This window comes from Macaca thibetana, chromosome X, assembly GCF_024542745.1.
Source record: "Macaca thibetana thibetana isolate TM-01 chromosome X, ASM2454274v1, whole genome shotgun sequence".
NCBI classification, from domain to species: domain Eukaryota; kingdom Metazoa; phylum Chordata; class Mammalia; order Primates; family Cercopithecidae; genus Macaca; species Macaca thibetana.
The window spans coordinates 3092447-3106513 of NC_065598.1; the positions used below are offsets into that span (position 1 = coordinate 3092447).

Below are 14067 nucleotides of genomic sequence, written 5' to 3' on the forward strand. Positions count from 1 at the left end.
CACCCACTGATATGTGTTGTACCTTCAGTTTTCTCTGCGGAACAGCTTCCCAGTCCACAGAGTGGAACCACCGATGGCGTTTCACATCATTTGCCCCGTTCTTCAAAAGAAACAACACATGTCGTCAGTGTGTGGAATTCTGACATGGCAGGAAAGAAAAATACCCCAAAGAATCTCTACATTATTCTAGTATTGAAACAAACGGAACAAGTTTGCTGCATTTTGGATAACTGTGCCTGGAGGGTGAGCTGCTAGGAAAACCTGCAAGCAAAGCTGTTAGTGTTTTGTTTGCCCTTTTTTGTTGCAGAAACAAATCCAGTCATTCTGCTCCTGTGCAATGCGTTGGCATTGCGGACCAAAGACGAAAATGATAAATACGATTCCATCTCTCGACATGAAATTGGACACCCAGTAATTTCCCAGTTTGTCTCCTGTTTTCATCTTGGCAAACTTATTCAGTATTTTACAGATACAGAAACTACGGTTCACTGAAAGATGTTAATTTGCTTAGTAGGAACCAGCAAGTAAATAAGAAGACTGGGAACTCAAACCAAGGATGTCCAATTTAAGAGATTTTAGGAATGATATTGCATGGCCTGGCAATTAACAACGTGCATTCAAGTCGGCCTGCTTCATGCTCAAGGGTAGCACCAGGCATCGGCTGGCTCACACTGTGGCCATCACGACCTCTGAAATCCCTCCCAAGTGCTCATCCTTAAACCTCACTCTGCTTCCTTTTTTTATACTTGTAGTGATGTTGTTATCAATTAAATGTGGGACAGCAGAATAAACAAACATGTGGGTTCCATGAAATAGAAGTCGGTACATCTGAATTTAACACGTTTATCAGTTAGCATTTCTGTAGTTTTAAATTTCTTATCCTTAAAGAGGACTACATCCACGACTATATCTTCAAAAGGAAACAGTAATGTGAATTGTTTCTATTGTTTTCCCATCCAGTTGTTTTCACAACTTTTTCTCTTCTTATTGCAAAACAGGTATTTTTGATCTACAGCTAAGTCAGGCAACAAATAATAGCTGTCAAGTTTTACCTTCAGCAATGTTGTGAATAAGAGTAAATAAGAGTGCTGTGAATAAAATAAGAGAATAAAATAAAATAAATTTTATCCATCAGATAAAATTCTAATTTGGATACTAAAGGATGTGTGTGTCTGTATATACTCACATGCATACACAGTAATATATACACACACATATATATTGATATATACACATACTTATATGCATACACACGTTAATATATACACATGCATTTATATATACACATATACACACACATGTTAATATATACACATATATACACATACTTATATACATACACATGTTTTATATATACATATATTTATACATACACATACACACATTAATATATACACATATATACACATACTTATATACATACACATTAATATATACACATATATTTATATATACACATACACATTAATATGCACATATATACACATACTTATATACATACACATGTTAACATATACACATATATTTATATATACACATACACGCGTTAATATATACACACATATATTTATATATACATATACTTATATACATACACACATTAACATATACATATATACACATACTTATATACATACACGTTAATATATACACATATACATATGTACTTTACAAACTTTATATGTAGAGTATAAAGTATATGTATATACTGAGATTTACATTAGTATCCAAACTAGTGTGTGTGTGTGTGTGTGTGTGTGTTATAAAGTGTGTGTGGGGGGGTGGGAGCAGTGTCTCACATTTATATTCCAGCACTTTGGGAAGCCAAGACAGGAGGATTGCTTGATCCCAGGAGTTTGAGACTAACCTGGGCAACAAAGTGAGACCTGGTCTCTACAAAAAAAATAAAAAAAACTAGCCAGCCATGGTGATACATGCATATAGTCCCAGCTGCTCGGGAGGCTGAGGTAGGAGGATCACTTGAGTCCAGGAGGTCAAGGCTGCAGTGAGCTGTGATCACACCACTGCACTCCAGCCTGGATGACAGAGCAAGACCCTGTCTTGAAAAAATAAAAATAAAAAAAGTGTGTGGGTGGGTGTGTGTCTACAGTCATGAGCCTCAAAATGATGCTTCAGTCAATAATGGATGACATATACAGTGGTGCTCCCATAAGATTATAACGATCTTAAAAACTCCTATCCCCTAGTGACATCACGGCCATTGTAACCACAGGACAGCACATCCCTCCTGTTGCACTGCCAGCCGTATAACAGTCTAACACATATGTTATCTGCAGCACCTAATAGTTGGTAATGATATTAATGACTATGGCCTTGGTTTATCTATTTACTATACTCTACATTTTTGGCGGGGAGGTGCAGTGGCCAGAGTCTCACTCTGTCATCCAGGATGGAGTGCAGTGGTGCCATATCGGCTCACTGCAACCTCCACCTACTGGGTTCAAGCAATTCTCATGCCTCAGTCTCCCAAGTAGCGGGGACTACAGGCGCGCACCACCACGCCTGGCTAATTGTTGTATGTTATGTAGAGATGGGTCTCACTGTTGTTGCCCGGGCTGGTCTGGAACTCTTGGGCTCAAGCAGTCCTCCTGCCTTGGCCTCCCAAAGTGTTGGGATTACAGGAGTGAGCCACTCACTGCGCGCAACCTATACTCTTTTGATTGTTACCATTTAGTGTGCTCCTTCGCCTTATGTTAAAAAGTTAAGTGTGAGGCAGCCTCAGGCAGGTCCCTTGGGAGGGATTCTCAAAGGCGTTGTGACCATGTGTGTTACTGCTTCTGAAGACTTTGCACTGCAGTCGCGTGTGGAGGAGGAAGACAGGGAGGCCGGGCATCCTGACCCTGTGCAGGCTTACACTAATGTGTGTGGATCTCAGTTTTGAACAAAAATATTTAAAAAGCAAAAAAGGGAAAATAGTTTATAGAAGAAAGAGAATATTGGTGTACAGCTGCATAATATGCTTGTGTTTTAGGCTAAGTATTATTAGCAAAATAATCGAAACGTTAAAACGACATTTAAAAAGTTAATAGAATAAAAAAGTTCCAGTCGGCTAAGGTTAATTCCTTAGTGAAGAATGAATCTTGTTAAAATGAACTGAGTGCAGCCTAAGTGTACAGCGTTGATGAGGCCTTCATCGGTGCACAGGAATGAATGTCCTGGCCTTCACACCCACTCACACCTCCCTCACTCACTCACCCAGCGCAACATTCCGTTCTGCGAGCTCCACTCATGCTGAGTGCCTTATACAGGCGCCAGTTTTCAGGTTTTGTGCTGTATTTTTACTGTCCCTTGTCTAAGCTTAGGGATGCTTAGATGCACACATGCTGACCATTCCTTGTGTTACTCAGCATAGCCACATACCATCTACATTTGTAGCCTGGGAGCAAAAGAATCTGCCATATACCCTTGGTGTGTCAGAGGCTGGGCCAGCCAGGTCTGTGTGAGTCCACCCTATGCGTGCACAAAGACAAAATCACCTAAGCACACATTTCTCAGAGGCCAGCTCCATCATTAAGTGGCCTGTGACTGCAGTTACTTAAAGCTCCCACTCTTTTTGTTTTGTTTTTTGTTTTTTTGAGCCAGAGTTTTGCTCTTGTTGCCCAGGCTGGAGTGCAGTGGTGTGATCTCAGCTCACTGCAACCTCCACCTCCCAGGTTCAAGCGATTCTCCTGCCTCAGCCTCCCAAGTAGCTGGAATTACTGGGATGTGTCACCACGTCCAGCTGTGTATTTTTAGTAGAGACAGGGTTTCTCCATGTTGGTCAGGCTGGTCTCGAACTCCCGACCTCAGGTGATCCGCCTGCCTCGGCCTCCCAAAGTGCTGGGATTACAAGCATGAGCCACCACGCCTGGCCAAAGTTCTCACTCTTAAAACATGCATTTCATTCCTTTGACTTCTTGTATGGGTTGCATATAAAGTGTATAAAAATGCAATGTGTCTGTAGAGAGATATACACACTTTATATTATATCTATGTACCTATATTATATATTTACATACAGCCATATATTGATACATATCTACATAGCTATATTATACATATTTACATATACATTTATTATTTGCATATATTTCTAAATATATATAGATTTATATACATTTATGTATTTCCAAATAGCTATGCTATATATTTTATATAAACATTATATATAATTTATAGATAAATCTGTATATATAATTATCTATTTATATAAGGTATAGACAAATCTATATTCCTTTGACTTTTCTGTATGCTAGTTGGTATATAAAGTATACAAAAATGCAATGTCTCTGTAGAGAGATATACACACTTTATACGTACACACCGATATTATATATTTGTTACATTATATATAGCTATATATTGATACCTACAGATCTATATTATACAGATCTACATATACATATATTTATATATTTCTAAATATATAGCTATATTTATATATTGCTAAATATATACTATATATGGATATTTATAAATATATGTAATTTATAGATAAATATATATATACTTATCTATTTACATGATGTATAGATAAATATATTCCTTTGAGTTTTCTGTATGCTAGCTTGTACATAAAGTGTATAAAAATTCAATGTGTCTGGCTAGTCGCAGTGGCTCATGCCTACAATCCCAGCACTTTGGGAGGCCAAGGTGGGCAGATCACTTGAGGTCAGGACTTCGAGATCAGCCTGGCCAACATGGTGAAACCCCGTCTCTATGAAAAAAAAATTACAAAAATTAGCTAGGTGTGGTGGCAAGTGCATGTAATTCCAGCTACTCGGGAGGTTGAGGCAGGAGAATCGCTTGATCCTGGGAGGTGGAAGTTGCAGTGAGCCAAGATCGCATCACTGCACTCCAGCCTGGGAGACAGAGCAAGACTCCATCTCAAAAAAAAAATGCAATATATCTATATATAGGTATACACACTTTATATTATTATTTGTTTAATTTGAGACGGAGTTGAGCTCTTATTGCCCAGGCTGGAGTGCAATGGCGTGCTCTTGGCTCACTGCAACCTCTGCCTCCCGGGTTCAAGCAATTCTCCTGCCTCAGCCTCCCAAGTAGCCAGGATTACAGGCACCCACCACCACACTCGGCTAATTTTTGTATTTTTAGTAAAGACGGGGTTTCACCATGTTGGCCAGGCTGGTCTCAAACTCCTGACCTCAGGTGATCAGCCTGCCTCCCTGCCAAAGTGTTGGGATTACAGGCGTGAGCCACTGCGCCCAGCATCACACTTTATATTATATCTACATACCTATATTATAAATCTATATATTTATATGTATATATCTTTATTATATAGATTTTTACGTTATTTATTTCTAAATACATATATATTTATATTTATTTCTAAGTATCTACATATACTATATATTTATATAGATATATATCAATATTACATAAAATATAATCTATCTACATATATGTATAATTATCTATTTAAATAATGTATAGGTAAATCTGTATTCCTTTGACTTTTTTATGCTGGTTTGTATATAAAGTGTATAAAAATGCAATGTGTGTATATAGATACACATACTTTATATTATATAAATAAATTTGTATATAAATCTCTCTATATTTTATATCTATAAAGTGTGTGTGCAGATGCATGTGCATGTATAAGTCCAGCTAATATTAAAAAAAGGAACATGCTGGGGATTTTCCAAGCATGAAGGGCACAGCAGTGTCCACAGAGGATGAAGGAGTTCAACAGAATGGATGTGGTTCCAGAAGAAGGGAAGACCCCCGAATGAAGAGGTGCCAAGCGAAGAGAGAAGAACAGCAAGGTGCGATGGTGACAGGTACGGCAGCAGGTGGCTCATCCATCCTGGCTGCATGAGGGTTCACGGGGAAGACCACGGAATCATCAGATGAGAAGCAAGGGATGAGAAGAATCTGGAAGTTCTTAACCAAGTTAAGGCCCTGGGGCTCCAGGCTATGAATGACAGACCCTTCTTCCTAGGGAAGAGGAGGGATTGTGGGGAAAGTCAGTGGCGGGAAGGCCACAGGGAGTAATGACAACTGCCTGGGAACGCAGTGATACCCGTAGGCTGAGGATGGCAGTGCAGCCGAGGATGGAGAGGCGGTCAGAGTGGGAAAAAGAGTAAGTGTCCCTCTCTAGGGCACCCACAGACCAGGGGCTACCCAGGAACACACTTTCATTTTAATCAGACAGTTTCATCCCTGACAAACTAAAAATAGAACTACGAGAGGCTCAAGCAATCCCACTACTGGATACATACCCAAAGGAAAAAAAAAAAAATGAGTATATCAAAGAGATCTGTGCACCCCCATGCTCACTGCACCACAATTCACAACACCAAGATATGGAATCAACCTATGTGCCCATCAAGAGGGGAGTGGATGAAGAAAACGTGTTATATATACACCATGGAGTACTATTCAGCCAGGAAAAGGAGGGAAATGTGGTCATTTTCAAAAACATGCATCAACCTGGAGGATATTATATTAAGAGAAATAAGGTCCAGGCATGGTGGCTCACGCCTGTAATTCCAACACTTCGGGAGGCTGAGGCAGATAGATCACTAGAGGTCAGGAATTCACGACCAGCCCGGCCAACATGGTGCAACCCCGTCTGTACCCAAAAATACAAAAATTAACTGGGCGTGGTGGGCACCTGTAATCCCAACTACTTGGAAGGCTGATGCAGGAGAATCTCTTGAACCCAGGAGGTGGAGGTTGCAGTGAGCAGAGATTATGCCACTGTACTCCAGCCTGGGTAATACAGCAAGGCTCTGTCTCAAAAAAAAAAAAAAAAGAGAGAGAGAGAAATAAGCCAGGTATAGATAGATAAATACCACCTAATCTCACTTACATGGGAAATCTAAAAAAGTTGAATTCATAGAAGCAGAGAGTAGAATGGTGGATACCAGGGGCTGGGAAGGGGCTGAGATGGGAAGTCATTGGTCAAAAGAGACAAAGAGTGAGACAGGAGGAACAAGTTCAGTCGGTCGCTTGCACAGCTCGGTGACTATAACTAATGATGTACTCTCAAGAATCTCTAGAAGAGAAGATTTTGCTGGGTGCAGTGGCTCTTGCCTATAATCCTAGCACTTTGTGAGGCTGAGGCGGGCAGATCACTTGAGCTCAGGAGTTCGAGACTAGCCTGGCCAACACATCGAGACCCCATCTCTCTCTTTTTTTTTTTTTTTAATTTTAACAATGTATTTATCCAAGTATATCCAAAATGTTATTTTTTTTTAATTTATTTATTATTATTACACTTTAAGTTGTAGGGTACATGTGCATAACGTGCAGGTTTGTTACATATGTATACTTGTGCCATGTTGGTGTGCTGCACCCATCAACTCGTCACTTACATCAGGTATAACTCCCAATGCAATCCCTCCCCCCTCCCCCCTCCCCATGATAGGCCCCGGTGTGTGATGTTCCCCTTCCTGAGTCCAAGTGATCTCATTGTTCAGTTCCCACCTATGAGTGAGAACATGCGGTGTTTGGTTTTCTGTTCTTGTGATAGTTTGCTAAGAATGATGGTTTCCAGCTGCATCCATGTCCCTACAAAGGACACAAACTCATCCTTTTTGATGGCTGCATAGTATTCCATGGTGTATATGTGCCACATTTTCTTAATCCAATCTGTCACTGATGGACATTTGGGTTGATTCCAAGTCTTTGCTATTGTGAATAGTGCTGCAATAAACATACGTGTGCATGTGTCTTTATAGCAGCATAATTTATAATCCTTTGGGTATATACCCAGTAATGGGATGGCTGGGTCATATGGTACATCTAGTTCTAGATCCTTGAGGAATCGCCATACTGTTTTCCATAATGGTTGAACTAGTTTACAATCCCACCAACAGTGTAAAAGTGTTCCTATTTCTCCACATCCTCTCCAGCACCTGTTGTTTCCTGACTTTTTAATGATCGCCATTCTAACTGGTGTGAGATGGTATCTCATTGTGGTTTTGATTTGCATTTCTCTGATGGCCAGTGATGATGAGCATTTTTTCATGTGTCTGTTGGCTGTATGAATGTCTTCTTTTGAGAAATGTCTGTTCATATCCTTTGCCCACTTTTTGATGGGGTTGTTTGTTTTTTTCTTGTAAATTTGTTGGAGTTCTTTGTAGGTTCTGGATATTAGCCCTTTGTCAGATGAGTAGATTGCAAAAATTTTCTCCCATTCTGTAGGTTGCCTGTTCACTCTGATGGTAGTTTCTTTTGCTGTGCAGAAGCTCTTTAGTTTAATGAGATCCCATTTGTCAATTTTGGCTTTTGCTGCCGTTGCTTTTGGTGTTTTAGACATGAAGTCTTTGCCCATGCCTATGTCCTGAATGGTACTACCTAGGTTTTCCTCTAGGATTTTTATGGTATTAGGTCTAACATTTAAGTCTCTAATCCATCTTGAATTAATTTTCGTATAAGGAGTAAGGAAAGGATCCAGTTTCAGCTTTCTACTTATGGCTAGCCAATTTTCCCAGCACCATTTATTAAATAGGGAATCCTTTCCCCATTTCTTGTTTCTCTCAGGTTTGTCAAAGATCAGATGGCTGTAGATGTGTGGTATTATTTCTGAGGACTCTGTTCTGTTCCATTGGTCTATATCTCTGTTTTGGTACCAGTACCATGCTGTTTTGGTTACTGTAGCCTTGTAGTATAGTTTGAAGTCAGGTAGCGTGATGCCTCCAGCTTTGTTCTTTTGACTTAGGATTGTCTTGGAGATGCGGGCTCTTTTTTGGTTCCATATGAGCTTTAAAGCAGTTTTTTCCAATTCTGTGAAGAAACTCATTGGTAGCTTGATGGGGATGGCATTGAATCTATAAATTACCTTGGGCAGTATGGCCATTTTCACGATATTGATTCTTCCTATCCATGAGCATGGTATGTTCTTCCATTTGTTTGTGTCCTCTTTGATTTCACTGAGCAGTGGTTTGTAGTTCTCCTTGAAGAGGTCCTTTACATCCCTTGTAAGTTGGATTCCTAGGTATTTTATTCTCTTTGAAGCAATTGTGAATGGAAGTTCATTCCTGATTTGGCTCTCTGTTTGTCTGTTACTGGTGTATAAGAATGCTTGTGATTTTTGCACATTAATTTTGTATCCTGAGACTTTGCTGAAGTTGCTTATCAGCTTAAGGAGATTTTGGGCTGAGACAATGGGGTTTTCTAAATATACAATCATGTCATCTGCAAACAGGGACAATTTGACTTCTTCTTTTCCTAACTGAATACCCTTGATTTCTTTCTCTTGCCTAATTGCCCTAGCCAGAACTTCCAACACTATGTTGAATAGGAGTGGTGAGAGAGGGCATCCCTGTCTTGTGCCAGTTTTCAAAGGGAATTTTTCCAGTTTTTGCCCATTCAGTATGATATTGGCTGTGGGTTTGTCATAAATAGCTCTTATGATTTTGAGGTACGTTCCATCAATACCGAATTTATTGAGCGTTTTTAGCATGAAGGGCTGTTGAATTTTGTCAAAAGCCTTTTCCGCATCTATTGAGATAATCATGTGGTTCTTGTCTTTGGTTCTGTTTATATGCTGGATTATGTTTATTGATTTGTGAATGTTGAACCAGCCTTGCATCCCAGGGATGAAGCCCACTTGATCATGGTGGATAAGCTTTTTGATGTGTTGCTGAATCCGGTTTGCCAGTATTTTATTGAGGATTTTTGCATCAATGTTCATCAGGGATATTGGTCTAAAATCCTCTTTTTTTGTTGTGTCTCTGCCAGGCTTTGGTATCAGGATGATGTTGGCCTCATAAAATGAGTTAGGGAGGATTCCCTCTTTTTCTATTGATTGGAATAGTTTCAGAAGGAATGGTACCAACTCCTCCTTGTACCTCTGGTAGAATTCAGCTGTGAATCCATCTGGTCCTGGACTTTTTTTGGTTGGTAGGCTATTAATTATTGCCTCAATTTCAGAGCCTGCTATTGGTCTATTCAGGGATTCAACTTCTTCCTGGTTTAGTCTTGGAAGAGTGTAAGTGTCCAGGAAATTATCCATTTCTTCTAGATTTTCCAGTTTATTTGCGTAGAGGTGTTTATAGTATTCTCTGATGGTAGTTTGTATTTCTGTGGGGTCAGTGGTGATATCCCCTTTATCATTTTTAATTGCGTCGATTTGATTCCTCTCTCTTTTCTTCTTTATTAGTCTTGCTAGTGGTCTGTCAATTTTGTTGATCTTTTCAAAAAACCAACTCCTGGATTCATTGATTTTTTGGAGAGTTTTTTTGTGTCTCTATCTCCTTCAGTTCTGCTCTGATCTTAGTTATTTCTTGCCTTCTGCTAGCTTTCGAATGTGTTTGCTCTTGCTTCTCTAGTTCTTTTAATTGTGATGTTAGAGTGTCAATTTTAGATCTTTCCTGCTTTCTCTTGTGGGCATTTAGTGCTATAAATTTCCCTCTACACACTGCTTAAATGTGTCCCAGAGATTCTGGTATGTTGTATCTTTGTTCTCATTGGTTTCAAAGAACATCTTTATTTCTGCCTTCATTTCGTTATGTACCCAGTAGTCATTCAGGAGCAGGTTGTTCAGTTTCCATGTAGTTGAGCGGTTTTGATTGAGTTTCTTAGTCCTGAGTTCTAGTTTGATGGCACTGTGGTCTGAGAGACAGTTTGTTATAATTTCTGTTCTTGTACATTTGCTGAGGAGTGCTTTACTTCCAATTACGTGGTCGATTTTGGAGTAAGTACGATGTGGTGCTGAGAAGAATGTATACTCTGTTGATTTGGGGTGGAGAGTTCTATAGATGTCTATTAGGTCTGCTTGCTGCAGAGATGAGTTCAATTCCTGGATATCCTTGTTAACTTTCTGTCTCGTTGATCTGTCTAATGTTGACAGTGGAGTGTTGAAGTCTCCCATTATTATTGTATGGGAGTCTAAGTCTCTTTGTAAGTCTCTAAGGACTTGCTTTATGAATCTGGGTGCTCCTGTATTGGGTGCATATATATTTAGGATAGTTAGCTCTTCCTGTTGAATTGATCCCTTTACCATTATGTAATGGCCTTGTCTCTTTTGATCTTTGATGGTTTAAAGTCTGTTTTATCAGAGACTAGTATTGCAACCCCCGCTTTTTTTTTGTTCTCCATTTGCTTGGTAAATCTTCCTCCATCCCTTTATTTTGAGCCTATGTATGTCTCTGCGTGTAAGATTGTCTCCTGAATACAGCAGACTGATGGGTCTTGACTCTTTATCCAGTTTGCCAGTCTGTGTCTTTTAATTGGAGCATTTAGTCCATTTACATTTAAGGTTAAGATTGTTATGTGTGAACTTGATCCTGCCATTATGATATTAACTGGTTATTTTGCTCGTTAGTTGATGCAGTTTCTTCCTAGCCTCGATGGTCTTTACATTTTGGCATGTTTTTGCAATGGCTGGTACGGGTTGTTCCTTTCCATGTTTAGTGCTTCCTTCAGGGTCTCTTGTAAGGCAGGCCTAGTGGTGACAAAATCTCTAAGCATTTGCTTACCTGTAAAGGATTTTATTTCTCCTTCACTTATGAAACTTAGTTTGGCTGGATATGAAATTCTGGGTTTAAAATTCTTTTCTTTAAGAATGTTGAATATTGGCCCCCACTCTCTTCTGGCTTGGAGAGTTTCTGCCGAGAGATCTGCTGTTAGTCTGATGGGCTTCCCTTTGTGGGTAACCCGACCTTTCTCTCTGGCTGCCCTTAAGATTTTTTCCTTCATTTCAACTTTGGTGAATCTGGCAATTATGTGTCTTGGAGTTGCTCTTCTCGAGGAGTATCTTTGTGGCGTTCTCTGTATTTCCTGGATTTGAATGTTGGCCTGCCCTACTAGGTTGGGGAAGTTCTCCTGGATGATATCCTGAAGAGTGTTTTCCAACTTGGTTCCATTTTCCCCCTCACTTTCAGGCACCCCAATCAGACGTAGATTTGGTCTTTTTACATAATCCCATACTTCTTGCAGGCTTTGTTCATTTCTTTTTCTTCTTTTTTCTTTTGGTTTCTCTTCTCGCTTCATTTCATTCATTTGATCCTCAATCGCAGATACTCTTTCTTCCAGTTGATCGAGTCGGTTACTGAAGCTTGTGCATTTGTCACGTATTTCTCGTGTCATGGTTTTCATCTCTTTCATTTCGTTTATGACCTTCTCTGCATTAATTACTCTAGCCATCAATTCTTCCACTTTTTTTTCAAGATTTTTAGTTTCTTTGTGCTGGGTACGTAATTCCTCCTTTAGCTCTGAGAAATTTGATGTACTGAAGCCTTCTTCTCTCATCTCGTCAAAGTCATTCTCCATCCAGCTTTGATCCGTTGCTGGCGATGAGCTGCGCTCCTTTGCCGGGGGAGATGCGCTCTTATTTTTTGAATTTCCAGCTTTTCTGCCCTGCTTTTTCCCCATCTTTGTGGTTTTATCTGCCTCTGGTCTTTGATGATGGTGATGTACTGATGGGGTTTTGGTGTAGGTGTCCTTCCTGTTTGATAGTTTTCCTTCTAACGGTCAGGACCCTCAGCTGTAGGTCTGTTGGAGATTGCTTGAGGTCCACTCCGGACCCTGTTTGCCTGGGTGTCAGCAGCAGAGGCTGCAGAAGATAGAATATTTCTGAACAGCGAGTGTACCTGTCTGATTCTTGCTTTGGAAGCTTCCTCTCAGGGGTGTACTCCACCCTGTGAGGTGTGGGGTGTCAAGACTGCCCCTAGTGGGGGATGTCTCCCAGTTAGGCTACTCAGGGGTCAGGGACCCACTTGAGCAGGGAGTCTGTCCCTTCTCAGATCTCAACCTCCGTGTTGGGAGATCCACTGCTCTCTTCAAAGCTGTCAGACAGAGTCCTTTGCGTCTGCAGAGGTTTCGGCTGCTTTTGTTGTTATCTGTGCCCTGTCCCCAGAGGTGGAGTCTACAGAGACAGGCAGGTTTCCTTGAGCTGCTGTGAGCTCCACCCAGTTCGAGCTTCCCAGCAGCTTTGTTTACCTACTTAAGCCTCAGCAATGGCGGGCGCCCCTCCCCCAGCCTCGCTGCTGCCTTGCCGGTAGACCACAGACTGCTGTGCTAGCAATGAGGGGGGCTCCGTGGGTGTGGGACCCTCCCGGTCAGGTGTGGGATATGATCTCCTGGTGTGCCTGTTTGCTTAAAGTGCAGTATTGGGGTGGGAGTTACCCGATTTTCCAGGTGTTGTGTGTCTCAGTTCCCCTGGCTAGGAAAAGGGACTCCCTTCCCCCTTGCGCTTCCCAGGTGAGGCAATGCCTCGCCCTGCTTCAGCTCTCGCTGGTCGGGCTGCAGCAGCTGACCAGCACCGTCCGGCACTCCCCAGTGAGATGAACCCAGTACCTCAGTTGAAAATGCAGAAATCACCGGTCTTCTGTGTGGCTCGCGCTGGGAGTTGGAGACTGGAGCTGTTCCTATTCGGCCATCTTGCTCCGCCCCCCGAGACCCCATCTCTTAAAAACAATTTTTTTCAGAATAGATCTTAAGTGTTCTCACCACAAATAAATGGTAATTATGTGAGGTAATGCATATGTTAATGAACTCAATGGACCCATTTCACAATGGGTGCATATTTCAAAACTTCATGTTGTACATGATAAATAAAACCATTTTCATGTGTTAATTAAAAAAAAATAAAGTGTTTTCTTGAGTTTCTTTCAGTTTATCTCCATATCAGGAAGCTTTAACTAGACTTTAAGACCTAGTTTGAGAGTTCGTGAGCTTTTCCCCAATTCCTTTGATTGGGAAACTTGTTCTTCCCCCTCGGAAGGTACCTATAACGGTCACTATGCCATTCCCAGCAGATTCTAGATATGGGTCATCTGTAATTCCCTGCAGTCCTGGCAAGAGACCCAGCTCTTTTCCAAATGGCTGTGGCATTAACACAGGACCCATCCACTTTTATGAAGAGCGGTGGTACAGATGAATCCACACCGTGCAACCTGGCTGGACAGGCTCCTTGGAGACCTGAAGGTATCGGCCCCTGTCTACAAATAATGTAAAGGACAAAAGCTTGACTACAGTTACCGGGTGAACAATGTCCCTCAAAAAGATACGTGCATGTCCTATCCCCCAGTGCCTGTGAATATCACTTAATTTGGAAATAGGGTCTTTGCAGATGTAACTAAATTA

The 14067-nt window shown here is 40.9% G+C and overlaps 1 protein-coding gene across 4 annotated transcripts in view; it reads right to left on the reverse strand.

The window, feature by feature from the left end:
• The window catches only part of LOC126946414 (cAMP-dependent protein kinase catalytic subunit PRKX), a 219727-nt gene that overhangs the window by 109683 nt on the left and 95977 nt on the right, over nt 1–14067 (reverse strand). For all 4 annotated transcript variants that reach the window (XM_050776669.1, XM_050776671.1, XM_050776670.1 and 1 more), the window contains exon 7: nt 23–100. In XM_050776669.1, the coding sequence (XP_050632626.1) occupies nt 23–100 (78 nt within the window). The remainder of the gene's footprint in view (nt 1–22; nt 101–14067) is intronic.